General features: G+C 43.1%; 2 protein-coding genes across 2 annotated transcripts; both read right to left on the bottom strand.

The window, feature by feature from the left end:
• Positions 1–3,871: 3,871 nt before the first annotated feature.
• On the bottom strand, positions 3,872–8,347 carry LOC124375717 (suppressor of cytokine signaling 7-like). The gene is made up of 7 exons (XM_046834280.1): positions 6,949–8,347; positions 5,898–5,950; positions 5,565–5,669; positions 5,315–5,422; positions 5,096–5,232; positions 4,778–4,946; positions 3,872–4,585 (listed from the first exon to the last, which is right to left on the bottom strand). The coding sequence occupies exons 1-7, from the start codon at positions 7,911–7,913 to the stop codon at positions 4,545–4,547; spliced, it is 1,578 nt and encodes a 525-aa protein (XP_046690236.1). The 5' UTR covers positions 7,914–8,347; the 3' UTR covers positions 3,872–4,544.
• A 1,293-nt stretch (positions 8,348–9,640) lies between these two features.
• kpnb1 (karyopherin (importin) beta 1) lies at positions 9,641–24,176 on the bottom strand. Its single transcript, XM_046835271.1, has 22 exons — positions 23,706–24,176; positions 22,628–22,686; positions 21,624–21,806; positions 19,274–19,474; positions 19,041–19,193; positions 18,557–18,616; positions 18,361–18,450; positions 17,946–18,056; positions 17,521–17,622; positions 17,118–17,342; positions 16,845–17,036; positions 16,589–16,719; positions 16,180–16,327; positions 15,919–15,990; positions 15,077–15,221; positions 14,639–14,721; positions 13,999–14,106; positions 13,217–13,360; positions 12,782–12,887; positions 12,584–12,698; positions 12,164–12,325; positions 9,641–11,060 (listed from the first exon to the last, which is right to left on the bottom strand). Coding segments are annotated over exons 1-22 (2,631 nt in total). The 5' UTR covers positions 23,746–24,176; the 3' UTR covers positions 9,641–11,059.
• Between the last annotated feature and the right edge of the window lie 2,467 nt (positions 24,177–26,643).

Here is a 26,643-nt window from a genome sequence, read left to right as displayed (position 1 = left end):
AGTGTCGATGTGTGTGTGTGTACATGGGCAGTGGTAGCTCTCGATGTGTGTGTGTGTACATGGGCAGTGGTAGCTCTCGATGTGTGTGTGTGTGCTCCTCGATGTGTGTGTGTGTAGCTCCTCGATATGTGTGTGTGTGTACGTGGGCAGTGGTAGCTCTCGATGTGTGTGTGTGTGGCAGTGGTAGCTCTCGATGTGTGTGTGTGTATGTGTGTGTGTGTGTATACGTGGGCAGTGGTGTGTGTGTGTGGTAGCTCCTCGATATGTGTGTGTGTGTAGCTCCTCGATATGTGTGTGTGTGTCGTGGGCAGTGGTGTGTGTGTGTGTGTGTGTGTGTGTGTGTGTGTGTACGTGGGCAGTGGTAGCTCCTCGATGTGTGTGTGTGTGTGTGTGTGTGTGTGTGTGTGTGTGTATACGTGGGCAGTGGTAGCTCCTCGATGTGTGTGTGTGTGTGTGTGTGTGTGTGTGTGTGTGTGTGTGTGTGTGTGTGTGTACGTGGGCAGTGGTAGCTCCTCGATGTGTGTGTGTGTGTGTGTGTGTGTGTGTGTGTGTGTGTGTGTGTGTGTGTGTGGGCAGTGGTAGCTCCTCGATGTGTGTGTGTGTGTGTGTGTGTGTGTGTGTGTGTGTGTGTATACGTGGGCAGTGGTAGCTCCTCGATGTGTGTGTGTGTGTGTGTGTGTGTGTGTGTGTGTGTGTGTGTGTACGTGGGCAGTGGTAGCTCCTCGATGTGTGTGTGTGTGTGTGTGTGTGTGTGTGTGTGTGGGCAGTGGTAGCTCCTCGATGTGTGTGTGTGTGTGTGTGTGTGTGTGTGTGTGTGTGTGTGTGTGTGTGTGTGTGGGCAGTGTGTGTGTGTGTGTGTGTGTGTGTATGTGGGCAGTGGTGTGTGTGTGTGATGTGTGTGTGTGTGTGTGTGTGTGTGAACAGCTGATGATGATGGTGTGAGGGTGAACAGGTGATGATGGTGTGAGGCTGAACAGGTGATGATGGTGTGAGGGTGAACAGGTGATGATGGTGTGAGGGTGAACAGGTGATGATGGTGTGAGGCTGAACAGGTGATGATGGTGTGAGGGTGAACAGCTGATGATGGTGTGAGGCTGAACAGGTGATGATGGTGTGAGGCTGAACAGGTGATGATGATGATGATGATGATGATGATGATGGAGCGAGGTTGAACTCACCTGGAACGCGTGAGCGCAGAAAGTAGAGGAATCTCCCGTTTTTGGAGTGCATGATGGCTCTCTCGATAAACTCCACCACAGAGTGACAACGATCCTCAAACTTCGGATGACACCACAGACTAAAGACACACACACACACACACACACACACACACACACACACACACACACACACACATGTGTGAAAGGTAGTTTAATGAAGTGTTCTTGTATAAACTGTTGGTAAATACAGAACAGTCACACTGGATCTGTAAATAAACACAATCTGAAAGCAGCAAATAACAGCAGCAGTAAATGATCATATTTTTACTCACTGTTGTGGTTTTCAGTGAATGTTTATGTACAATAATGTTTTTTTTTATTAAGCCTGTTATCTACAACCACAGTAACTTATCTGTTCAAACATGATTTACTGTGACCTTTACCTTCACATGCTTGTTTTCAATGTTTGAATATTTTATTTTTTTGCATATATCATTCAATTCTTCTTCTTTCAGCTGCTCCCATTAGGGGGCGCCACAGCAGATCATCTTCCCCCCTGTCCTCTACATCTGCCTCTTTCACACCAACTACCTGCATGTCTTCCCTCACCACATCCATAAACCTCCTCCTTGTTCTTCCTCTTTTCAATTCAATTCAATTCAATTCAATTCAATTCAATTCAATTCATTTTTATTTGTATAGCGCTTTTAACAATGAACATTGTCTCAAAGCAGCTTTACACAGATAATGTGGTGATTAAATGTAAATATGTTCTTTGTAAGTAAGTTTGTCCCTGATGAGCAACTGTGGCAAGGAAAAACTCCCCGAGATGGCATAAGGAAGAAACCTTGAGAGGAACCAGGTGCCTCCTTCCTGGTGTCTCCATCCTCAGTATTCTCCTACTGATATACCCCATGTCCCCCCTCTGCTCCTGTCCAAACCACCTCAATCTCACCTCCCTCACCTTGTCTCCAAAACGTCCTACATGCGCTGTCCCTCTAATAAACTCATTTCTAATCCTGTCCATCGTCGTCACTCCCAATGAACATCTCAACATCTTCAGCTCTGCTACCTCCAGCTCCACCTCCTGCCTTTTACTCAATGCCACTGTCTCTAATCCATACAACATCTCAGGTCTCACCACACTCCTATAAACTTTCCCTTTCACTCTCACAGATACTCTTCTATCACAAATCACTCCTGCTATCACTCTTCTCCACCCACTCCACCCTGCCTGCACTCTTTTCTTCACCCTCTCCATCACATATCATTTAATTATTATAATAAATTAATTATTATAACAATATTATATAAATTAATTATATATTCTAGATGTTTATAATTGCACAACAAATTGCCATCTGCAAAATACAATACAAATGTAGATTTACACAAATCGCTTCAGCTTTTATACTTAATATGTGGCTGTAGATTTTTAAGTGCATTTTCTTACATAAATACCCTGAATTAGTTTTATATACTTATAATAAGTCAAACATCTAATTAAATAATTATTTTAACCAATTAAATATTATATATAAATATACACATACATACACATACACACAGTGTGTACAGTGGTGTGAAAAAGTGTTGGCCCCCTTCCTGATTTCTTATTTTCTTTCACTTTTTTACACTTTAATGTTTCAGATCATCAAACTAATTTAAATATTAGTAAAAGAGAACACAAGTGAACAACATGCAGTTTTTTAATGAAGCTTTTTATTATTGAGGGAAAATAAAATCCAAAACTACATGGCCCTCTGTGAAAAAGTGTTTGCCCCCCTGTTAAAACTGTGGTTTATCTCACCTGAGTTGAATTTCTCTCACCACACCCCCAGGCCTGATTACAAGAAATCTCTTAAATAGGACCTGCCTGACAAAGTGAAGGAGACCAGAAGATCCTCAAAAGCTAGACATCATGCAGAGATCCAAAAAAATTCAGAAACAAATGAGAAAGAACATAATTGAGATCCATCAGTCTGGAAAAGGTTCTAAAGCCGTTTCTAAAGCTTTGGGACTCCAGAGAACCACAGTGAGAGCCATAATTCACTAATCACAAAAACATAGAACAGTGGAGAACCTTCCCAGGAGTGACCAGCTGACCAAAATTACCCCAAGAGAACAGCGATGACTCATCCAAGAGATCACAAAAGACCCCACAACAACATCCAAAGATCTGCAGCCTCACCTGCCTCAGTGAAGGTCAGTTTTCATGACTCCACCATGAGCAAGAGACTCTGCAAAAATGGTCAGCATGGCGGAGTTCCAAGCCCAAAACCGCTGCTGAGCAAAAAGTACAAAGACTCGTCTCAGTTTTGCCAGAAAACATCTGGATGATTCTCAAGACTTTGGCAAATTACTCTGTGGACTGATGAGATAAAAGTTGAACTTTTTGGAAGTTGTGGGTTCCATTACGTCTGGTGTAAAAGTAACACCACATTTCAGAAAAAAAACATCATAGCAACAGTGAAATATGGTGGTGGTAGTGTGAAGGTCTGGGGCTGTTCTGCTGCTTCAGGACCTGGAAGACTTGCTGTGATAAATGGAACCATGAATTCTGCTGTTTAGCAAAAAATCCTGAAGGAGAATGTCCTACCATCTGTTCATGACCTCAAGCTGAAGCGAACTTGGGTTCTGATCCAAAACACACCAGCAAGTCCACCTCTGAATGGCTGAAGAGACACAGAATGAAGACTTTGGAGTGGCCTAGTCAAAGTCCTGACCTGAATCTTATTGAGATGCTGTGGCATGACCTTTAAAAGGGGGTTCATGCTGGAAGACCCTCCAATGTGGCTGAGTTACAAAATTCAGCAGAGATGAGTGGAGTAAAATTCCTCCACAGTGCAGAAACAGTGCAAGTTTTCACACACGCTTGATTACAGTTGTTGCTGCTGAGGGCGGCCCAAGCAGTGATTAGGTTTAGGGGGCAAACACTTTTTTACATCTTGTCAATCACAGTGACTCTAGCCAATCAGGATCTAGTCTGTAAGTGTGTATGAGAAAGAGGGCAGTCTTCAGAGTGCACTTCAGTGTGTGTTATGCTGCACTGTGATGAACCAAAAGCTGCATTTTTGGGACAGAACAGAACTCACCTTCTCTCTGAGGGACCCTGTAAGCACAGCTGGGGCATTTGTGCACTAGAGTCTAACATGGCCCACCTCTACACTCTACCCAGTGCCCTTTCATATAGTTTGTAATGACTTTTAAAATGTAACTAAAGGAGAAGACCCCTTGATTAAAAGTATTGGCACCCCTGGCTGTGTTTAGCTCCTGAAGTTGTATATCTCATTCTAATTCTGAGAAAATGAAAGAAGAAAAAGGAGGAACTTTATACTGTTAATGAGGGAGCTGTGAGTGTCTTAAAGGGAACAAGTGTTTTCTTTAGAATTGGATCACTTCCTCTTTTTCACCACTTCCTGTTCCTACACACACATCCAGCAAACGATACACAAGTGAAAACAACATGAAGACATGAAGCTGCTCTAAAGGTGTATGTAAAACAGGGGCAGTGTGTCTGATCCTCGCACAAACACACGCCTACAAGTGTGTAGGAATCAACAGTTTTCAGAGAGAAACAGGAAGCGTGGAACTGAAGTGTGTGTGTGTGTGTGTACCTCTGTAGTGCTCCATGCGAGTGTGGTGTGTGACCCCCTGTGATCTGAAGCTCAGGCTGAGGATGTAGCGTGGGTCTGAGCTGTCTCGCACCAGGAACGAGCCGTCTGCCTTCCCCTTCAGCTTCATCTCTGCATCCTCCCAGTTCATCGGCCCCCAGTACCACCCGCACTAAACCACACACACACACACACACACACACACACACACACACACACACACACACACACACGTGAGTCACTCCTCCTGCTCAGCCCTCATCTAGTGGACGCAATGACATAAATTAGAGATATGTCTAGACAGTCAGACGGATGTCTCACCTTCTCCAGCTCTCGAAGGCTGGTGGCGAAGCTGCTGGTCAGAGGACACAAAAGGGACTGGCGCTGCACCGGAACACCCGATTGGCTGTCATTCTGAAGGGGGTGTGGCCTGGGCAGGACACTGCGAAGAGTCGTATCTACAACAGCACAACGAAGACTTTTACTTGTGTGTGTGAAAATAACTATTAGTTAATATACCTGTGTGTGTGTGTTTGTTACCGTTCAGACTCAAGCTGTGTTGAATGTGTGTGTAAGAATGTGTGTGTGACGGCTGTAGTGACTGCGCTGAGGAGAGTAAGCGTCCGGCCTGAGGTGCTCCCAAATCATCTACACACACACACACACACACACACACACACACACACACACACACACACATATCTACACTGTAACACTGAGGGACAAAAAGAAATGCAGAGGAAGTCATGGAGATAGAAATTCATACAGATAGAGGAGGGAAAGACAGTACCGAGCAAGCTGAGACTTCTCCTGGGTGGAGGAGGAGGAGTGGGAGGATGGAGAGAGTTTACATTCCTTTGAGAAATGTCCACATCCACCAGAGACATGGTCTCACCTGAACATTACAGAGAGAGAGAGAGAGAGAGAGAGAGAGAGAGAGAGAGAGAGACCAGCAAAGATGGTGAGAAAGATTGATAGAAAGATTAAAAAAGATAAAAATACAAATGGGGAAGAACAAACAGAAAAGACAAACAGAGAGAAAAAGAGAGAGGAACAGGAGATGGATAGATGGATAGATAAGAAGCATCATACACAGGTGTAAACGAGAAAGTGATTTGCTCACCAGTGAAGGGAACAGGAGAGTAAGAGTCACTGTGAGGCCGGACCATCTGAGACCTACCACACACACACACACACACACACACACACACACACACACACACACACACACAGAAGGAAAAATATGTGTATTAGTATAGTATTGAGTGAAAGCGGTGCAGCTAGTTAACACTGATTAGCAAAATATATCTTACTTTAATAACTTACATACTTGGTACACACACACACACACACACACACACACACACACACACTTCAGTCTCTCACACTGTCCACATATATAAACAGTTCAAACACTAGACACACTACACATAGTAATAAGGGGTGGAGTCAACAAAGAAGGTGGGGCAATCAAAATAATGTGAGTTGCAGAGCCATCAACAGGGCGGAGCTACCAGGACGTGCAGATGTGCACGTGTTAGAAAGACCTGCAGTGTGTGTGAGCTTTACTTCCTGTTTCTGTTCCTCAACCTCGTCATAAAATGTCCAATTGTGTATAAGGGTGAAAGTGAGAAATGAACCAACACACAGTAATGTTATCACTTTTACACAACTACACAACAACAGCGTTAATAACCACAACACATGACTTCACTTGTGTTAATGAGTGTTCAGGGGCTGCAGATATCAGCAGGAGAACGCTGAGGATGGAGACACCAGGAAGGAGGAAAAGAGGAAGATCAAGGAGGAGGTTTATGGATGTAGTGAGGGAAGACATGCAGTCGGTGTGAAAGAGACAGATGTAGAGGACAGGGGGGGGTATGGAGACAGATGATCCGCTGTGGAGACTCCTAATAGGAGAAGCTAAAAGAAGATGATGATGATGTTCAGGGGCTACAGATGAATTTACACTGTTGTGTCATTACATTACAGAACCAATCAGGTCAAACCAATCATGCACATTGTGCTACTTCCACTAGCTAACTTGGGTTGTCATGGTAACAGGCTAGTTAGGGCTGTGTGTGTGTGTGTGTGTGTGTGTGTGTGTATATATATACAGATTTGCATGTTAATGCCACTGTTAATTGGACCATTAAAAGGGGACATGTCCTGACCTGGGTGTGTCGGGATCTCCGGAGCCGAACAGGTCTACAAGGCTGCCTCCAGACGAAGTGGAGGAGGTGAGGGACGGCCTCTTGTTGGTCACATGACTTGCGTGGGCGCTGCCGGTACTTTTGGTGCGGAACAGTTTACTCAAACACACCTTGAGCGATCCCTTCCTGGACTTCCCTCGCTCCCTGTCCCTGCACCCTGAGCCCCCGGAGCCCCCTGAGCCGCACGCCGACAGCTGCAGGGACGAGCCCACGTGTTTGGGAGTGGGTGGGCGGCTGGGAGGGGCCGAGGTGGCAGCGGTGGGGTCATTCGGGCAGCAGGGGTCAGAAGTCAGCTGGCACATCAGTCCGCTCAGAGACGTGGAGTCGCTCAGAGTCTGGGTGAGAACCGTCTGCTCCCTCATACCCCCCTTATGTCCTACTTGGTTTGTACCCAAACCCTCCAAAACAAGCAGGGCATCACTGGTCTCACTCGGATCCTCTCCAGTCTGACAGGAACACACCGAGGCGTCTCCATCCTCCTTCCGGGACACGTCTGTTCTCGGTCCGGTCTCACTCAGCTGCGGTGCCAAGTTCAACACGGGATCCAGGGTGGAGGTCCTGGTCCCAGTTCTGAGCGTGTCTGTGGGCGTAAGGTGACCATCTGTGGGTTTGTCTCCTCTCAATCGCTCCTTCAGGTGTCCATGTCTGTAACAGAGTCCTTCCTGAACTTCCTCACTGTTACTGAGTCTGAGCACAGGGATCCACTGACAGGTCTGTGTGTCTGAGCTGTAGTTCGGCTCCTCTCTGCCTCCACCACCTCCAACACCTCCGGGAGGTATCCCGCTGTTCTTCTCCACTCTCTGATGAGGGGACAGGACCTCCTCAGGCTCCGGCTCCAGGTCATCATACTCCGCTGCAGAAACCAAGCGCATGAGCACGAAGTCGGGACTCTGCGCGTTCACGTTCACGTTCACGTTACTCATCATCCCCGTGCGCGCTCCCGCTCCCGCTCCCTTTCTATCCTCACACCTCCATCACCTGTCCGCCTGGATCACCTCAGCGGGAGCGAGCGGAAGTCATCACCGTTTTTGTTGTAGATTCTTTCTTTATTAGCGCCTACGCTAGCAACGATACTCCTGCGCCTTTATATATATATATATATATATATATATATATATATATATATATATATAAATAATTTATAATATAGATATAATAAACCCGCTGTCCTACACCACGTACACTGAACCCGGGCTCACATTTCAGTCAGAAAGACACGAAATAAACCCTCTGATAAAAGACATTAAAATCCGCTTCTCCGTCAGTCCTCATGAAGCGCGCTGCCGCTTTAAGGTAGCTACACATGCGAACTAACAGCGCGCGCTCCCGCGCGCTTAGCCGCTGGCTCTCGGTTTACGGAAGTGCCCGAGTGCGCAGTGACGTCATCACGAACCGACATACAAACTAGGAAGTAAAAAAAAAAAAAGCAGCACGTAACCAAAAAGCGCCATTTGGTAGATCTTTGAATCATTCACAAGCTTAAATGTACTTGCGTTTACGTTATCGTGAGATGTATAATGTATTTATTTACAAAAAAATACAAACAATAACAGTTTAGGTTGATACGTTTATTACTCAAACTACACTTCCGGTCTCGTGACCGAGAAAACACAAACCCCGCAGTGACTTCCGGGGATTTGTTTATTCTCCACAGTGGAACATGTTCATGCACTTCGAAATTAAATGAACTTTATTTTGGCGCTCATTTGAATTAAAGAATAACTCCAGTAAACACACCAGTATAAAGTCCTCGGTAGGGTTTTAAGTTTCATTACATCGAAAAGAAACTAAACTTTGCATATAAAAATCTGATATTTTGTGTAAATATTCGAGTAAACACTGTCCTCAGGAGCAACTGTATTCTCTTGCTACACACAGGCATCAACACTCAGACATGGCTTCATCATTTCCTTTAGACTTTCAGCAGGTTTAGATATCCGTCTTTCCCCAAACACTCTCATTACACTGATCTGTAGATAAGAGAAAACGAGTAGGAGTGACAAACTGCTGATTATTTCCCATTCTTTTTTTATTTTACTCCTACAGACACCGTACACGGTTACACAGAACATCCAGAACATTCCCCAAACCACCAACGTCCAAAATCATTCTTCATATATATATATATGCGTGTCATTTTAACATGAGGTGTAACCTTCAGCAACCTCTAGATACCAGGAATCCTTTCAGAAGTTCTCTTACAGTGAACAGAGACACACTAAGAGGGAACTAACAAGAGGAAAGGGTTAGTTAGGAAATTACACAACTTCATTTCAACAAAAAAAAAAAAATGAGGCTTTTGAAACTCATGTGACAAAAGTAAACTACTGTCTTAAGAAGAAAAAAGAACCAGGAGGAAAAAAAAAAAAAAAAAAAAGAACTAAAGGCGATTACATTTGGAGTAAAATATACTAAAGGAAATGTTTCACTGCCTGATACAGCAGTCTCCAATTCTCCATCTCACTGCTCAGAAGATCTGGGGAGGTGTTCAGGATCTGACTCTGGGATTCACTGAAATCTTTAAACCTGGACGAGACCAGGAAGGGGCGTGGCCTACAGTCTGATCCCTGACAGTTTGATGATCGGACTGAACTCTGCTGCTGCATATGGCATTTCTGTGCACAGTGAAATGAAGGTGAAGTACGACAAGCAATAAGGGGAATGTTTGATATCATTTTATTGTGGGTTCTTTCAGAGCAATGGAAAAATATAACCTTATACAAACATCTGATTTCTCTCTTATTTATTCACTCATTTTTAAACAAGCTCGGAAGTCTCCCTTTTCCCAACCAAGTGCAGCAGAAAAAGCTAAACCAGGGTCCAAAACCCAGCACAAGAGCGCAATTTGACTCGACAAGGTTTTATTTAATTTTTATTTTCCCCTTTACGATGCGGCAAACAAGAAATTTATGCCTTGTAATCCATTGATTTTTTTTTTGGCACTTTTTGTCCTGAAGTATTTTTTTTTTTATCCCATTTAGGGAGACTTAAATGTAAATCGGGTGCTTCCACCTCAGAGTCGTCGATCCCTTCGTGTACGCCCCATAAGTGCTCAATACAAGCGAGAACCCTCGAGTCTCTAAACTGAGCTGACTGAAAAGAAAAGTCTGGAACTCGGAGCCCACATCGATGACAAGGGGGAAAAAAAGAAAAAACAAGAAAACGCAAATGTACTGAAAAGTAAAAAAACTAAAGAAAGTGAACATTTCAGTGATTTCAAGGAAGAGCAGCTGTATTTTTTTTTTTTGAAGTGCTGTAAAAAAAAAAGCCAATCGTCTCCCTCTTATAATTATATGCAGAAAAACAGCATTAAGAGCTACGTTTATTTCTCATAAGCTGAAACAGAAAGGGGGAGGGGCCGGGGGTGAGAGGGGGTGGTGCAGAAACACCAAAACCCCTTCGCTCACTCACACATGCTCTCAGTTGGCCATCTTGGTCTCCAGCAGCCAGGTTTGCTGCGATGTTCGATTCCCTCCCTGTGTCCTCACCAAGTCGGAAACTCATAGTGCTTAGAAGTGAAAGAAAAAGAAGTAAAAAAAAAAAAAAAAAATCCAAAATGAGGGGAGAGTGGGAAGGGCTTCACAGATCCACTAAATGAGTGAAGTAGTCCTTTTTTGGGAAATTGCTCCACCCCCTCCCACTTCCCCCAGGGGTTGATTATTCACGGTTTATACTAAGAGCTTACAGAGGTGCTAGGAAACTAATCCAGTTCATGTTGTCCATACTGAGTCCACAGATGAAGGAGAAAAGGAGCTCGGAGAGAGATAGAGAGGGAGGAATGTCCGGATTCAGGTTGGAGGGATATAACCAGGAAAAGGAGGAGAGGAGGGGGACAGGCTGCTGTTTTTATTGATCAGCCTGCTTTCCTTTTTCGACTGCTGGAATCTTCATTCAGAAGGTGGTGTGATCTCATTCGTCACGCTCACTCGCTCGCTCACTCGCTCTCGCACTCTCAGACACTCAGATCAGCGCACACACACACACTTCTGTTCCCACGCGCGCGTGCCAAAAACACAACTCCACTCGGCCGCTTCTCTCACGGTGTGTTAACGTTCCCCTCGGCGATGATGGATCTGAAACACAACCAGGAAAAGGACAGAGAAGGAGGAAGGGAAGAAAAGAGGTAAATACTGTGAAAGCTACAAAATGTTCATCAGTACAGGAAGCAAAGCAATTTTTCCTCAGAGTGGATGCGAACAGAAGATGTTCAGAAACACTTGACTAGTGTGTAACATGTCTACACAGGGTTTCTGCAGATTTCACCAAGTCAAATTTAACACATTTTAAGACCTTTAAGAATGAAATGCAAGACCAATATCACCACATCAGACACACACGTCGTTAACCATTAGCCTTAACTTTAAAATAAATGAATGTAGGGCTCAGTTAAGTATCACCACACTCACTTTCCCCATCGCTGAATATTAAGTTTTATGTCTGTGGCACAATCCTGAGAGATTTGCACTAAACAGAAAGCTGATTGACTGTTGCATGTTGGCCTCATTTGTAGACGTAAACCAGCTAATTATATTTATACTAGCAAAACAGAACCACATCACAGAAACGAAAACAAGGGATAAATCGATTAATTAAGTAACTAGAATACAAAAAAAAAAAAGAACATTGAAGCAAATTATTCATTATGTTTAACACACATGGAACACCATGTTTCCCCACGGACCATTATTACTGACACACCACCTGCTAAACCCAGGAGCGCTTTGGACATTTAACCCAGACTGCAGAATGAAAAACAGAGGAATGGAGAGAAAACAAGTGGTGAAGAGATTCAGGCCAAAGTTTGTGATCATTTCAAACTATAAGAAAACACAACACGGTATGTTTACCATTCTTAATGTGAAAGATTTTTATTTATGATTATGTATATATTTGCATTTACATTGTGATGTAATGTGGCAATTAAATGCACTAAATGGGTTTGTGTTTCAGATATTCTTGTATGAAATTTCAGCAATAAAATGTGAATTAAGACCCGTCCTATTTTCTTTTGTATATTAAGTGTTGCTCCGATGGAATAATAATCGATTGCTAAAAAAGTCGTTTTGAAGTGAAGCGAAGACTTTAAATCGTAAAATTTGGATTTTTTTTTTTAAAACCATGGAACCCCTGTTACAGATGCAGAAGCACTGAGGAAACAGGAGAGCTGGACACTCACCAGGCCTGACTCTTGAGCTTGCGAAGCTCCTTGGTGGCCCACGTGGCAAGAGTTTTGGTTTTGGTGGTTTTGGATCGTCGTCCCTCTGTGAGCAGGTCGTTAATCTGAGGACGAACCTCCACTAGCTTCATCACGTCCTTACCAAATGTTGTGCACAGGTCACTACACACACACACACACACACACACACACACACACACACACACACGTTTAACCTAAAACAATCTCTGCAGCAGTCTCACTCTAGAAGGGTGGAGCCAATCTAAAGTGGAGGTCAACCTAGAAGAATTAAATGTGGGAATAATCTCCACTCTGCAAGATTAGAAGCCCCATCCTCTTTATTCCTACACAGAGATCAGGGAAACCTGCTCCGTTATCTATTGCTGTGTGATTGATGGAGATTTAGAGAAGAATGTTTACCCGATGAGTCCGACAGCATTGGCCACCACGCCATCAGAGTGATCCTCATCCTCAGCAATGTGGTGGATAAAGGATAGGATAAATTCCACACGTGGCTGAACCAGCATCACATCCGCTAACACACACACCAAGCAGTTACAACCTAAAAATCACAGTACCAGTAGCCATTGTATATGCGTGTTTGTGTGGAGAACTCACGATGAACATTCTCCTGGTCTCCTTTGAGGCCCTGAATGATCCCTGTGTATGCCTCTAGACAGCCTTCACGAAGCTCATTCAGATAATCCACCATGTCAAAGTCGTTCTGAAAACAGAAAAAAAAAAAACCCTCAGTAAGAATGCACAGAAACAAAGACTATTATTATTTAAACCACACAGAATGGTGAGATTCACTAAAGAGTGTGGAGTCCCGTCAGTACCCAGAGTGTACAGAAACACACACTGAGTGGAGACAGACCCGCTTTAATCTGTGACAACCTAAAATCCCAACACGCCAAACTCTACAGCAGCAGGAGGAACTGTCGTCACACACACATTCAGGCTGATTCACACAACATGAAGTGTTTTACCGTAGTACACAAGATTAAGATTAATAGTTGTGTTCTGATGTCATACTAGCTGTTAGTGTGCTACCTTGTCCACTTGTGCTTGAGATGCCTGCTGAAGTGTGTCGAGAACAACCTCCAGATATTTCTTAAACTCCCCACCGATGGCCAGAGCAATGTCACCAAACACTGAGAGGATCTGTGGCTTCACAGACCGGTGTACGTTCTCATTCTACACACACACACACACACACACACACACACACACAGAGAGAGACAGAGAGCGAGAGAATGTAAGCAATTCTGTATACAGATCATGTGCAGTCCTAACCTACAGCTGGTTGGAGGCTCACTAACAATTAATTTTTTTTATTTTATTTGTATAACGCTTTAAACAATGAACATTGTCTCAAAGCAGCTTTACACAGATAATGTGGTGATTAAACTAACACCTCTCTCCAAAAGGCTAGATTGAAAAGAATGATAAGCGTCGGTTAGCTTTAGTTTTCTTCCGCAATGATGACTAATCAGACGGCGTTGGCTGTATTTCTGCATGTCAAATCGCGCACACCAGGAACGCAAAAGGCTACAGGAATCCGTACGTAATGATGGCGGCAGGTGGAAACGGCGTTAGATTTAAATATTCACAGTTCTAGCTTTTCCGGTTTCCCAGTTTCGAAGCAGAATACAGACTACTGCCACCTGGTGGTGGTGTTGGGGGGGGGGCATGTCTACATTGCAGTTCGATGCGCTGCCTAGTAATCGTCTAATTTGCAGCACAATCGGCCGACTCTGAACAATTACAAAAATAATCGATCAACCTCTAATAAAAGCTGCAGTTTACTTACGTTATACAGGTCAAATACTTACGCCCAGGTTCTCCAGCAGCAGCTGCATGATTTCATCACAGTAAGGCAAAATGTTGGCCATCAGCGCTCGACACAGGTCACACACCAGACCCACCGTGGCCAGACACACCTACACACAGACACACAACATTCAATGAAATGTTCTATACATTACCACTAGTGAGAACTCCATTCAATTCAACTACAAAATAAGGCTTTCAAAAAGTGTGGAGTCCTGTCAGTACCAAGAGTGTATAAACACACACAAAGGGTTTAGACAGACTCTTTAATTTGTGACGACCTAAAAACCCAACACGCCAATCTCCATAGCAGCAGGAGAAACTGTCGTCACACACACCAGTCATAATTACCACGTATAAATCTGCAAACTACCATTCATGTTTTCATTTTATTCTCTCACCCTCTTGAAAGTGACCACGTGTTTTTTTTGTTTTTTTATACACAAATCATTACTTGTGATTTAAAAGTTTTTTCTGTAAATAAATGAAACCCCAGTCAGGAAACTCCACACACACAATTTCTGAAAAACCATGCGCACGCGCACACACACACACCTGAACAGACTTCAAACTACGCTTAAAACTATTTATAAGGCTGACTTTAGGAGCAGAACATCAGTCACATAAGGAACCTGCATGTACCTGATATTCCTGATAGTTCTTCAGTCCAATAACCAGGAATGGTTTGAAGGCTTCCATGTATTTCAGGAAGTCACTGCCCAAAACTGTTTACACACACGAGATCAGTGGTTTTAACATCTCTAACTCACATGCAGCATTAACAGGAGTCAATTTAAATCCACACACACACACTGCAAAATCAAATACTCCTCCAACCCCTGGCACAAACAGCAGTATATTATTATTATTATTATTATTATTATTATGATGAAAGAAATAATGTAGTTTGGGACAGCGCCTAAGTCCAGCTTCTGCTTTAAATAGAGTAAATATCACTATTTTTGATTAAGAATTACTACTGATTTATATGAAATATGAGTCAATATGGAAGTCAATACTCAATGTGCAACAGATTAGGTATATTTGGTGAAAGAAAAAAAAATAAACGAATTAATCTACCTTCAACCAGAGTGCTAACAGCCATGAGGGCATCCTCCTGCACACCCCCTGATCCAGCTGTGCTCTGAAACATGCGCAGAAGAGACGCCATGACCACGTCTGAAATCTGCAGAGCGTCCTGGTGCTGCACCTTCCGCAGAACGTTCTACAGAGAGTAAGAGAACAAGTGCAGAACGTAAGATGCAAGCTTTCTAGCAGAAACTGTACCAAGAGTGCATTTTTATTTCCTCTCACTACCACAAACATCATTCTATTATGAATTTTAAAAGGCAGACACATTGAATGCTTCTCATTCCTATAATCACACCTCTTACTTCCCCTCACATCTTAAACCCCATGTCCTGAGGAAGAGATGAAAAGATGCAAGAACAGGGGAGAAGAAAGGGAGGGAAAAAAAAGGAGGGGAATGATATTCTAACGTATTCACCAAAGTGATGGGTGGACTTTTAAATTCTTACCACACATCATGCTCACATGTGACTACATTTAAAACTTGAATAATTACCCAGTTTTCACACACACGCTTCACAGATTTGATCTGCACCTAGAGTTTGTGATTTTATAACTCAGGCGTATTTTTACTAATCTCCTCCATCCTTAAACACACTGAGCACACTAACAACCAGTACTACAGGTACTTCAGGTGTGTGAAGTCATGCACTAAGTCATCTCCATGATCACACTAATCTATCTAAGACTAACCAAAAATCATTGAGACTCAAATCAAGTGAAGAGTTCACTATGTAAAGTACCCATGCACCTTGGATACAAATGCTGTAGACCCTTAACAAGCCTCTGAGACCAGCAGAAGACTGAGTGAATAATGTGGGTGGTGTACAGACCTGCAGTGTTGCACAAAGCAGAGACTGGAGATCATTAAACTGGATTCGGTCTGATGTGCTCTGTATGTGAGACTGAGAGAGAGAGAGAGAGAGAGAGAGAGAGAGAGAGAGAGAGAGAGAGATTAAACTAACATTGAAGTACTCCAACATACAGCTGCTGCTCAGTGGGAGAGAAAACATCACATTCCCATCTGCACATACATACCCATGACTGTTATAAAGGACTAATAATGATCATGTATACAGTAATAAAAGACTGACCTCCATCTGCAGAACCTGCTGCAGGCGCTCCATGATGACCAGCGTGGTTTTCTGCACTGCAGGGTAACAGTCCTTAGCACTGTTTTTCACAATCTCCATCAGAGCCTCGTACGCAGCACTACGCAGGTTGTTCTGGTGTCCGTCCGGCCTGTCGGAGAGAAACACACACACACACACACACACACACACACACACACACACACACACACACAATCAGTACATCACTACTGAGTGGAATTCCCTACATCTACACTATTAAAGAGTGAAAAAGCATGGGAGACTAAAGAAACAATATTCAAAGATGCAGTGAATAAAGAATAGATAAATAAATAAATAAAAGACATAAGTACTTGTCCAGGATTAGGATCAGATTTTTAACCAGTCTACTGTTCTGTAACTGAACCCCTACCTGTCTGTGGTTTCCAGAAGCTTCTGTACGATGAGTTCAAATGAAGAGGAGAGGCAGTAGGTGGCAGGTTCCTCCTGATCTTCAGCAGCATCAGTGGCTTCATATGCAGCTTCAGCCAAACTGGAAAATGCCTGAATACAAGAACACTTCCATCAGCTCACTGTGTTGTGCTACATGCCTTGACACACTTATTAAAGAAACAAAATGTAGTAATAATAATAATAATAATAATAATAATAATAAGACTTTTCTTTACCCAGCAGACATTAGAGGCGACACGCGGTTCGGCCCCTAAGCCCTCGATGAGGCACTGCAGCAGAGGATTCAGGTACAACTCATTAATGGCAGCTTCAGGCAACAGATCACAGATTCTCCCCACCGTCCATGCAGTGGTGTCCCTCACCACCACACTAGGGTCCTTCATCAGCTCAATCAGAGTGGGCATGGCCTACACACACACACAAACACAGGTCAACACAAAGCTTTAATAAACATGTTCATGAGAGTAAGAACAGACTCCTGTACTCACCTGGATGACTAGCGGTTTGAGCTGGTTAAGTTCTGGTCCTTCTAGGATGGATCCGAACGCCATGACGGAAGCGTCTCTGTAGCGCCAGTCCGGGTGTTTGATGTGCTCTTTAATGAAGGGAAGGACGTGAGGTACAACGTCGTCCTCACAGCATGTGGCGAGCAGCATTAAACACACGCCGGCCGCTTTACATGGGTTCCAGTCGTCATCGTCATCGTTCTCATCCTGCACACACACAATCGTTTACAAGAACATCACCAGTCAATGCTTATTCTCATGATGTTTCAGTTATCAACCCATATAAGCACTATGCACAGATTCATTCATTTCATGTGTTTAACAGCCTGTGAACTGCTTACACACACACACACACACACACACACCCCACCCGAGTGTAACCCACCTGCTTAGTGAGGGTCTGTGTGAGAATGGGCACCAGGTACTGCAGAGCTCCTTTAGCGTAGAATTTGCTGGTGTGCTCTGGTGGCCTGCCCTGCTCTGACGCCTGGAAATCAAATTAATAACATAACATACCAGAGACATTAACCACAATTAATCACACACACACACACACACACACACACACACACACACACACACACACACACACACAGCTCAGAACTCTAATCCAAATGCTCATTACTCTATAATAGACATAATCAATAATAAATCAGTACAGACTGGTCATTAGTTAATTCAACACTGATAAGTTTAACACTGAAATGTTGCTATGGCCTGGTGTTACAACACCGTTTTCAATACTGACAATCTCGCTTTTAATATTTTTATACATGTCAAACCTTTATCATAATAAAAACAGAAATCTACCTCAGTGGCTTCAATGGCCAAGTCCATCTCCTCATCACACACGTTTGACCAGAACTCAATCCCTTGTAGGGCAACTTCATCAATGTCACTCTTCATTGCTTCAATTGTGATCTAAACACACCAATGAGAGCGAAAGAGATTAAAAGAGGGTTATGCAGTGCATGAAATGGATTTTATATTCAACCTCATTAAATATGGCATTACACTTGTAAAACACCTCTAAAAACAAGCATAAGCACATCTATGACAAGATAACTCATCTCACACACACACACACACACACACACACACACACACAGATCTTCACTTCTTCATACAGAACATTGTGAGCAGATTACAAATCCAGTATCCAGGTAAGCACATGCTGATTATTGAAGCCTTTAGGTTTGGGACACAGCCCGGGGTGAGTACTCACTGCAAACAGCGCAGGTCCCATGTACGTCTCCATGTACTGATAATACAAGGACATGATCTTCACCAGGTTCTGTAATGCTGCTACTCTCACCTAAAAAAGTTAAATAAAAACACATGGATGGGTTACACACACACACACACACACACACACACACACCTCTAGTAAGCGGTTGTGTGATGCAGGAACAGAAACTCACCCTGGTGTCTGGACACTGTGTGGCTTCACAGACAACCTGCATGATGAAGTGTCTTTCCGTCTGAGAAGAGAGAAATAAATGAACATTTCAGACTACAATATATATTAAAAATAATCATGACCACTAGGGTTTGGGGGACGTGATAAAATACTTTTGTGAGAGAGAAAACACTGAAATCTTTAAATTTTTTAATCCAAATGTAAACTGAATTAAAGCTTTTAAGCTTAAAAATTGTAAATCTTATTGCTTATACACATTTCATAGCAAAAAGGATTCCATATACACAAGTTTAATTATTACATTTATGCAACATCACTATGGACAGGAATGAGATTGTGAGCAGCCCTGTACTGCATGAGCTGTGAAAAATTTAACCAGAATCAAAAAACCTTTATAGGAACAGTTTATCCTTTTTAACATGAAGTGATGAAATGAAGCCAGTGCTCATGCTCCATGGTGGCTATAACAGAGAAAGAGAAAGTACCTCCTTGTCAAAGTTGGCTTTAGTGAACTCCAGAGAGTTGAGCAGAGCATTGGTGGCTGCCAGTTTGACGTTGTTGCTGGGCTCCTCTTTCCTCATGCCTTGGATGATGGCCGTCAGAATCTGATTAGCACTATCCTGGAGCTGCTCTGGTTCCTAAACACAACCACAAGACAGTTCTGGATTGTGATCTGTCAGAAGGTATTGATGAAATGAAGGAAGAACAGTACACTCACAATGTCCTGACAGATGTATCCAATGGCCTCCAGCGTGGACTCCTTCATGTGTTCGGTGCTGCTGGGGTCAGTGACGTTAGCCACCAGTTGAGGAATGAGCTCAGGCCACTGACTGACCGGGATCTCCGCACACGCGATACCAGCCACACACTGAGAGGCGGAGCTCGGCCTGTACGTCTCTGTGCCCAGAGTCTGCAGCACCTGATGGAGGAAAATTAAACATTACACAGTCCAATAAACAGCAGAAAACAATACACAATATTGAAATAATAAATACAGTAAAAACGAGTTGTACGAGCAGAATTCGTTCTAGAAAAATCGTGTGTCCATTTGCTCGTATGTTTGAACTGATTTTACCATAAGAATGAATGTAAAAGCGATTTAATCCGTTCCGAGATCTCATTCGATCGCTTATTTCTGCACTTAAAAACTATTTGTAGCCTATTTTAATAAACAAATACACCGCAAATGACCGTAATATAAACATAATTTAACACTTACCCATGTGATAGTGGTTGATTGTGAGTGTGAGACGCACACCACGATCCTAACCTTCTCGGTTTCCATGGTAATTCTATTTACTTTTGTTTTCACAGCACAATCACTGATTTTCTCAGGAGACATTTTTCAAGATTTCTAGCGAAATAAAACTAAAAAAAGTTAAGTTTTTGCTGCACTAAACAACGAGAGCGACCGAGTGATACGTCATCAACTAAGCGACTGATACGACCCTCTGCCGAAAGCAGGGAACCGGCAGCGTGGGTTTGCTCGTGCCTTCGAAATTTGCTCGTGAAACAGGGTAAAATTTTGCGAGCAAGGTCGCTCGTATCTCCGTTTGCTCGTACTATTAGTTGCTCCTACAACAGGGTTTTACTGTATTTTCTTTTGATTTTACATAAAAACAGAAAAAAAAAAACAGACTACAGCTCTACTAGCGCAATATCGGTTGCACTTTGAAGCTACTTAAACCCATATATATATATATATATATATATATATATATATATATATATATATATATATATATATATATATATATATATATATATATATATATATATAAAAGGCTTCCTGTGGGGGGGTCAAACCTGAACCCAGGGTCCATCACACTTGGAGGGTCAAACCTGAACCCAGGGTCCATCACACTTGGAGGGTCAAACCTGAACCCAGGGTCCATCACACTTGGAGGGGGTCAAACCTGAACCCAGGGTCTAGTACACTTGTAATGGGGGGGGTCAAACCTGAACCCAGGGTCTAGTACACTTGTAATGGGGGGTCAAACCTGAACCCAGGGTCTAGTACACTTGGAGAGGGGCGAGTCAAACCTGAACCCAGGGTCTAGTACACTTGGAGAGGGGCGAGTCAAACCTGAACCCAGGGTCTAGTACACTTGGAGAGGGGGGTCAAACCTGAACCCAGGGTCTAGTACACTTGGAGGGGTCAAACCTGAACCCAGGGTCTAGTACACTTGGAGAGGCGAGTCAAACCTGAACCCAGGGTCTAGTACACTTGTAATGGGGGGTCAAACCTGAACCCAGGGTCTAGTACACTTGTAATGGGGGGTCAAACCTGAACCCAGGGTCTAGTACACTTGTAATGGGGGGTCAAACCTGAACCCAGGGTCTAGTACACTTGGAGAGGGCGAGTCAAACCTGAACCCAGGGTCTAGTACACTTGGAGAGAGTCAAACCTGAACCCAGGGTCTAGTACACTTGGAGAGGCGAGTCAAACCTGAACCCAGGGTCTAGTACACTTGGAGAGGCGAGTCAAACCTGAACCCAGGGTCTAGTACACTTGGAGAGGCGAGTCAAACCTGAACCCAGGGTCTAGTACACTTGGAGAGGCGAGTCAAACCTGAACCCAGGGTCTAGTACACTTGGAGAGGGGCGAGTCAAACCTGAACCCAGGGTCTAGTACACTTGGAGAGGGGCGAGTCAAACCTGAACCCAGGGTCTAGTACACTTGGAGAGGGGTGAGTCAAACCTGAACCCAGGGTCTAGTACACTTGGAGGGGTGAGTCAAACCTGAACCCAGGGTCTAGTACACTTGGAGGGGGGTGAGTCAAACCTGAACCCAGGGTCTAGTACACTTGGAGGGGGGTGAGTCAAACCTGAACCCAGGGTCTAGTACACTTGGAGGGGGGCGAGTCAAACATGAACACAGGGTATATAACACACATTCTACATAAACCAGGTCTATCACATTTAGAGGGCATCTAAAACTAGGGTTATTATACACAGGGGCTACCTGATTCAGAGTCTATCACATTAAGAACTACACGATAGGGGTCTAAATAGGAATTGTGTATTTTATTATTTGTTATTCCTATTAAATTGAGGTGCTTTCTTACATAGTTCTTGATCTCACGGCGAGCATTGGCATCGATGGCCAGCCATCTCTGCTGATACTGTGCTTTCACATCTGGGTCCTTAGATGTGAGAGAGTTCTTCACCTGCAGGCCTGCAGCAACACGAGCTACCTGTGTGTTGCCAGGGTTTGCCAGAACCTTTGACAGCTCCACCAGGAACGTAGGCTGTAAGGAAGAAGTTAAAGGTTGGATTAGTCACGCACACTTGAGAGTAACAAGCAAACCTTACACACCAACACACTATCTATAAATATATAAAATATCAGATATGGACATGTAGAATAACCTGTCTACACACACCAAGTGAGAAACACTCCACAGGAAAACACTGATATAGCAGAGATGGCTGCTATACTATTCATGGAATGCTTTGATTTATAATAAACCTCATTGATATGCAATATTTCTGTATACAGGTGATTTAAGGGGAGGGGCTACAAATTAGATTTGGGTTATTGGGCTCAATAAAACATTGTGTGTGTACATAATCATATGGAAGATTATAAGGTGGCCATACATGACTACCTGGTAATCAACGCATGCCATGTGTTTTTGGGTTGAAGATATTTTATCTGAGGTGCAAACACACCCAAAACACTGGCCATGACAACATATTACGCATATAGTGCTGCCTCTCTATGCACTTCATGCTCGTGAACCTTTCTACACACTATCCAGTCCTCACATTAGTCCACACTAGTGAGGTTTAATCGTGTTCACACAGCCTGGTTACGTGTGTTAAAAAAGAGCCTCTTAATCAGTGTGTAAAACAGTCCTCATTGAGGAAATGCTTCAAATATGAAACATCCGGGTCTCAAGAGTGCGGTACGGCAGTGTGAAAACGCTAAGCCATGCTAAGCTAGCATATCAAAGCTAGGCTAAGCTATGCTAGGAGTGGCGCCAGAGTTGAAAGTGTGTGAGAGAGAGAGAGAGAGAGAGAGAGACTGCGCAGGCCCACTCAAGCAGCTAGATCCGGGGGGACGTACCAAATTCTCAATGGCAGCTTGCTCCAAGAACTTCTGCGCTGCTTCCAGCTCATTCCGATCTACCAGGAGAGAGAGAGAGAGAAAGAGAGAGAGAGAATTAAAAAATAAACTCATTAATCAAACACTGAACATGCCAAAGTTCGCAGCAACGTGTGTGTGTGTGTGTGTGTGAGACAGAGGGAAATACACAGGCATGCTAACACTCGCTAGCATTAAACCAACGAGACACTGAGTTTGCATCCTGCCAACAGACTAAAATAAAGAGATTTTTCTTTCCCCAAATAAAAAACCCACTACATTTATTTACACCTTAAAACATGCCTCATTATAACAAATATACGGGGTTTCTGTAACCAGTGAGTAGTGCAGGGTCATCTTCTGTTCACACACTAAATATACTTACATTTTTATACATTTAATCACGTCTTTATTCGCCCAAGAAGTTCAACTCGGAATATTTAACAGAAACCCACCAGATAATTAACATCCGGGAACGGGGGAATTATATATATATATATATATATATACACACACACACACACACACACACGGGATTACATAGCGGAAATATGGGTATATAATTACAAATACAGATATCTGGGTAATTTTAAATATATTTACATAAATGAAAGCGAGAAACGGAAATGAAGCGAAGTTAGCATTAATGCTAAATAAAAGAGAGAGAGAGAGAGAGAGAGAGAGAGAGAGAGAGATGGAGGGGTGATGGCCCCCCGGTGAACCGGTAAACTTTTCCCCCACATGTCCGGTCCTCCCCCGGTACTCATGTGGTGGTCCTCCCCCTGGTCGGTGTGGAACTCCTCACGTTCCCGCCGGATGTGTGCTGTGAGGAGAATGTTTCCCTCCCTTTATACATCATGCTAACATGCTAAGAACCCACACCCGGGCTTCACGCGCCGCCGCCACTTACTACTCATGCGCCGTGGCTCGCGAAGGCCTCGGCACGCGCACCCCTCCCTCCCCCCCGTCTCTGAAGTTTTTCGAGGCTAACGCGTTAGCCGCGAGAGAGCGGGAAACACACACACACACACACACACACACGCGCGCGCGCTGCAGTCACCTGGAGACACGGTTTTTTCGAGGATGGTGATCAGCTCCATTCCGTCCCCTCGGCTCGCTCGCTCGGTGCGGTGGTAAGATGAGGTGAGGCTCGGTGCAGGCTAAGCTAATGATCACGCTAGATGCTAACAGCTAGTTGACGGTTTACCGCGCGCACACCGCCCCAGTGTGTGTGTGTGTGTGTGTGTGTGTGTGTTTTCCTGCCTAACGTGTATGTATAAATATATGTTTCCCGTCGCCACCAGAAAAGCGACCAAAAAGCTGTAGTTGTGTAGAAGGCTGGCGCCTGATCACACACTGAAGCCCTCTCCCGGTGCTGGGTGTTAAAGTTGCTCGCTCCGCGGACTGCGCTCTCTCTCTCCGCCCGGCTCCGCTCTGTAGCAGCTGCTGCCTGGGTGGTGGTGCTGGTGGGGGGAGAGGAGGGGAAATGTAGGGCCCCGCGCGCGCTGCTGCTGCAGCGACTTCCGCTCTACAACGTCACTGTCTCTGCGCGTGCGCAGTGAGGATGGATAGATAGATAGATAGATAGATAGATAGATAGATAGATAGATAGATAGATAGATAGATTTTCCCAGTTGAGTACATGTGATGTGTTCTCTATGTTGTTGTTTATGTAATTTGAAGTCATTTGTATATTCTACGTTGTGAAGGCAGATGTATTCACCTCAATGAAATATTGAATTGTTATATTACATTAAGCAGTATAATTAGCTGTTGGCATCAATAATAAAGTCGTGCTACTAACATGTCACACACACTGTAATACTCTACCTGTTCAACATTATAATAAAAAGATAGTAATTATAGTGATAATACATTATAATGGTTGTAAAAGTATATGAATCCTTTTAAAATGAGTTTAATGACAATTCTGCTTCGGCTAATTTAAAAGAGAATTAACACATTTACCAACAAAGTTAAAACCCATCTTTATTATTTGCCATCCTCATCCTCTACCATCATCTTTAATTAGACTAGATTCTTTACATTTAATCAAACAGTGATGGGATATACACTGGTATATGTCCATGTACATCTGGGAACTGAGGAGACCAGTTGCAGAAGTTTTGGGAGAGGAATGCCGTTTCATGTGTGTCTGCTACAGGATTCCAGCTGCTCAACAGTTCTGCGTGTCCTTTGTTGTGTTTTTTGTTTCATGATGCACCAATTTTTTTAAAAAAAGAATAAAGGTCTAGACTACAGCCAGGCCAGTTTAGGACCTGGACTCTTCTACTACAAAGTCATGCTATTGTAATGCAGTTAGATGCAGTATGCAGTTAGCATTGTCTTGCTTACATTTTCAAGGCCTTTCCTGAAAAAGACGTTTTCTGGATGGAAGCATTTGTTGCTCTAAAACCTGTTTATAGGGTTCAGCATTGATGGAGCTTTTCCAAATGTCCAAGCTGCTCATTCCACAGGCACTAATACACCAGAATACCGTCACAGATGCAGCTTGTTGAACTGAGCGCTGAGAACACACCAGATGGTCCCTCTCCTCTTTAGTTCGGAGGACATGGTGTCCATGAGAGATTTTCCCAGATTCTTTGGATTCTTTGATGATATGTTCTGTAAATGATGAGATATTCAACTGTTTTACAATTTGATGATGAGGAACATAATTCTAAAACTGTTCCACAATTTGAACAACCTGAGTTCTGGAAATGTTGGGACGTTTTTTAAAATGAGAATAAAATGAAAACTAAAATACTTTCAGATCGCATGAGCAAATATTATATTAACAATAGATCATTAAAGAAATTTAAACTGAGACATTTTACACTTTTATGCACAAAATCAGCTCACTTCAAATTTGATGCCTGCTACAGTGGGCATGGGGGCAAGAAAGGGCTAAAAATCCAGAAATGATGAAAATATTGATATTTCAGCAGGACGATGCAAAACCACATGCTGCAGCTTTTACCACAGCATGGCTTCATAGTAGAAAAGTCCAGGTGCTGAATTTCACCTATAGAGAACATTTGGAGCATCATTAAACGATAAATACACCAAAGACGACCACGAACTCTTCAGCAGCTGGAAACTGATATCAGCAGGAATGGGACCAAATTCCACCAGCAAAACTCCAGAAACTCGTAACCTCAATGTCCAGACGTCTTTAAACAGTTTTGGAAAGAAGAGAAGATGCTCCACCACTGTAAACATGCCCCTGTGTAGCAGGCATCACATTAAAATAAGCTCATTTTGTGCATAAAAGTGTAAAATCTCTCAGTTTAAACACTTATAATGTCCTCTATGTTCTATTGTGAATAAAATATTGGCTCCTGTGATTTAAAGTCTTTTAGTTTTCATTTTATTCAAATAAAAAAATATCCCAACATTTCTGGAATCCAGGTTGTAGACAGTTTTTCTCAGTCATCTTACTGACCTGCTGTCAATCAACCTCATTAAATACTAAATGTTTCTTTAACTGTTATATTTTAATAACACGCACTTTCACACACTTTTGTTGCTCCGTCTCAATTTTTTGAGACGTGTTTCAGCCATCAAATTCAAAACAACCTTTCTCCTTAAAATGGTACATTTCCTCGGTTTCAACATGTGATAAGTTTCTGTTTTATTGTGAATAAAATATGCGTCTATGAGATTTGCAAATCATTGCATTCAGTTTTTATGTACTTTTTACAGTGCCCAACTTTTTTTGGAATTTTTGGGGTTGTATATTTAATTTGATATAATGTAGAATACACAAATTATAAGATCAGATTTATACACCTCAATAAAGAGAAATAATTAAATGTAAGTTGTATTATAATAATCAGCATATTTAGCTGTTAGTTAGAGCTACAGCTAGCATCATGACACACACACACACACACACACACAGAAAACGTAGATAGTCCAAACCTAACAGAAGTAAATACTTGATCTGCTCGGTGTGTGTGTGTGTGTGAGAGAGAGAGAGAGAAATGGTGTATATA

The sequence above is a fragment of the Silurus meridionalis genome, chromosome 22 (assembly GCF_014805685.1).
Source record: "Silurus meridionalis isolate SWU-2019-XX chromosome 22, ASM1480568v1, whole genome shotgun sequence".
Lineage (NCBI taxonomy): Eukaryota > Metazoa > Chordata > Actinopteri > Siluriformes > Siluridae > Silurus > Silurus meridionalis.
Note: the sequence above shows the minus strand (reverse complement) of the source record. Positions and strands in the feature narration are given on the sequence as shown.

Bases quoted from the DNA above. Each gene is read 5' to 3' on its own strand.
- kpnb1 (XM_046835271.1), bottom strand. From the start codon at position 23,745: ATGGAGCTGATCACCATCCTCGAAAAAACCGTGTCTCCAG. The intron at 15,991-16,179 runs GTCAGTCTTTTA...TCTCTCTCTCAG, and splicing joins AGCAGGTTCTGCAGATGGAG to TCTCACATACAGAGCACATC. The intron at 12,326-12,583 runs GTAAACATTCTT...GTGTGTGTGTAG, and splicing joins AATGCTGTCGGACTCATCGG to TGACCTGTGCACAACATTTG.
- LOC124375717 (XM_046834280.1), bottom strand. From the start codon at position 7,913: ATGATGAGTAACGTGAACGTGAACGTGAACGCGCAGAGTCCCGACTTC. The intron at 5,233-5,314 runs GTAACAAACACA...GTGCTGTTGTAG, and splicing joins ACACAGCTTGAGTCTGAACG to ATACGACTCTTCGCAGTGTC. The intron at 4,586-4,777 runs GTACACACACAC...ATGTGTGTGTAG, and splicing joins TCGCATGGAGCACTACAGAG to GAACAGGAAGTGGTGAAAAA.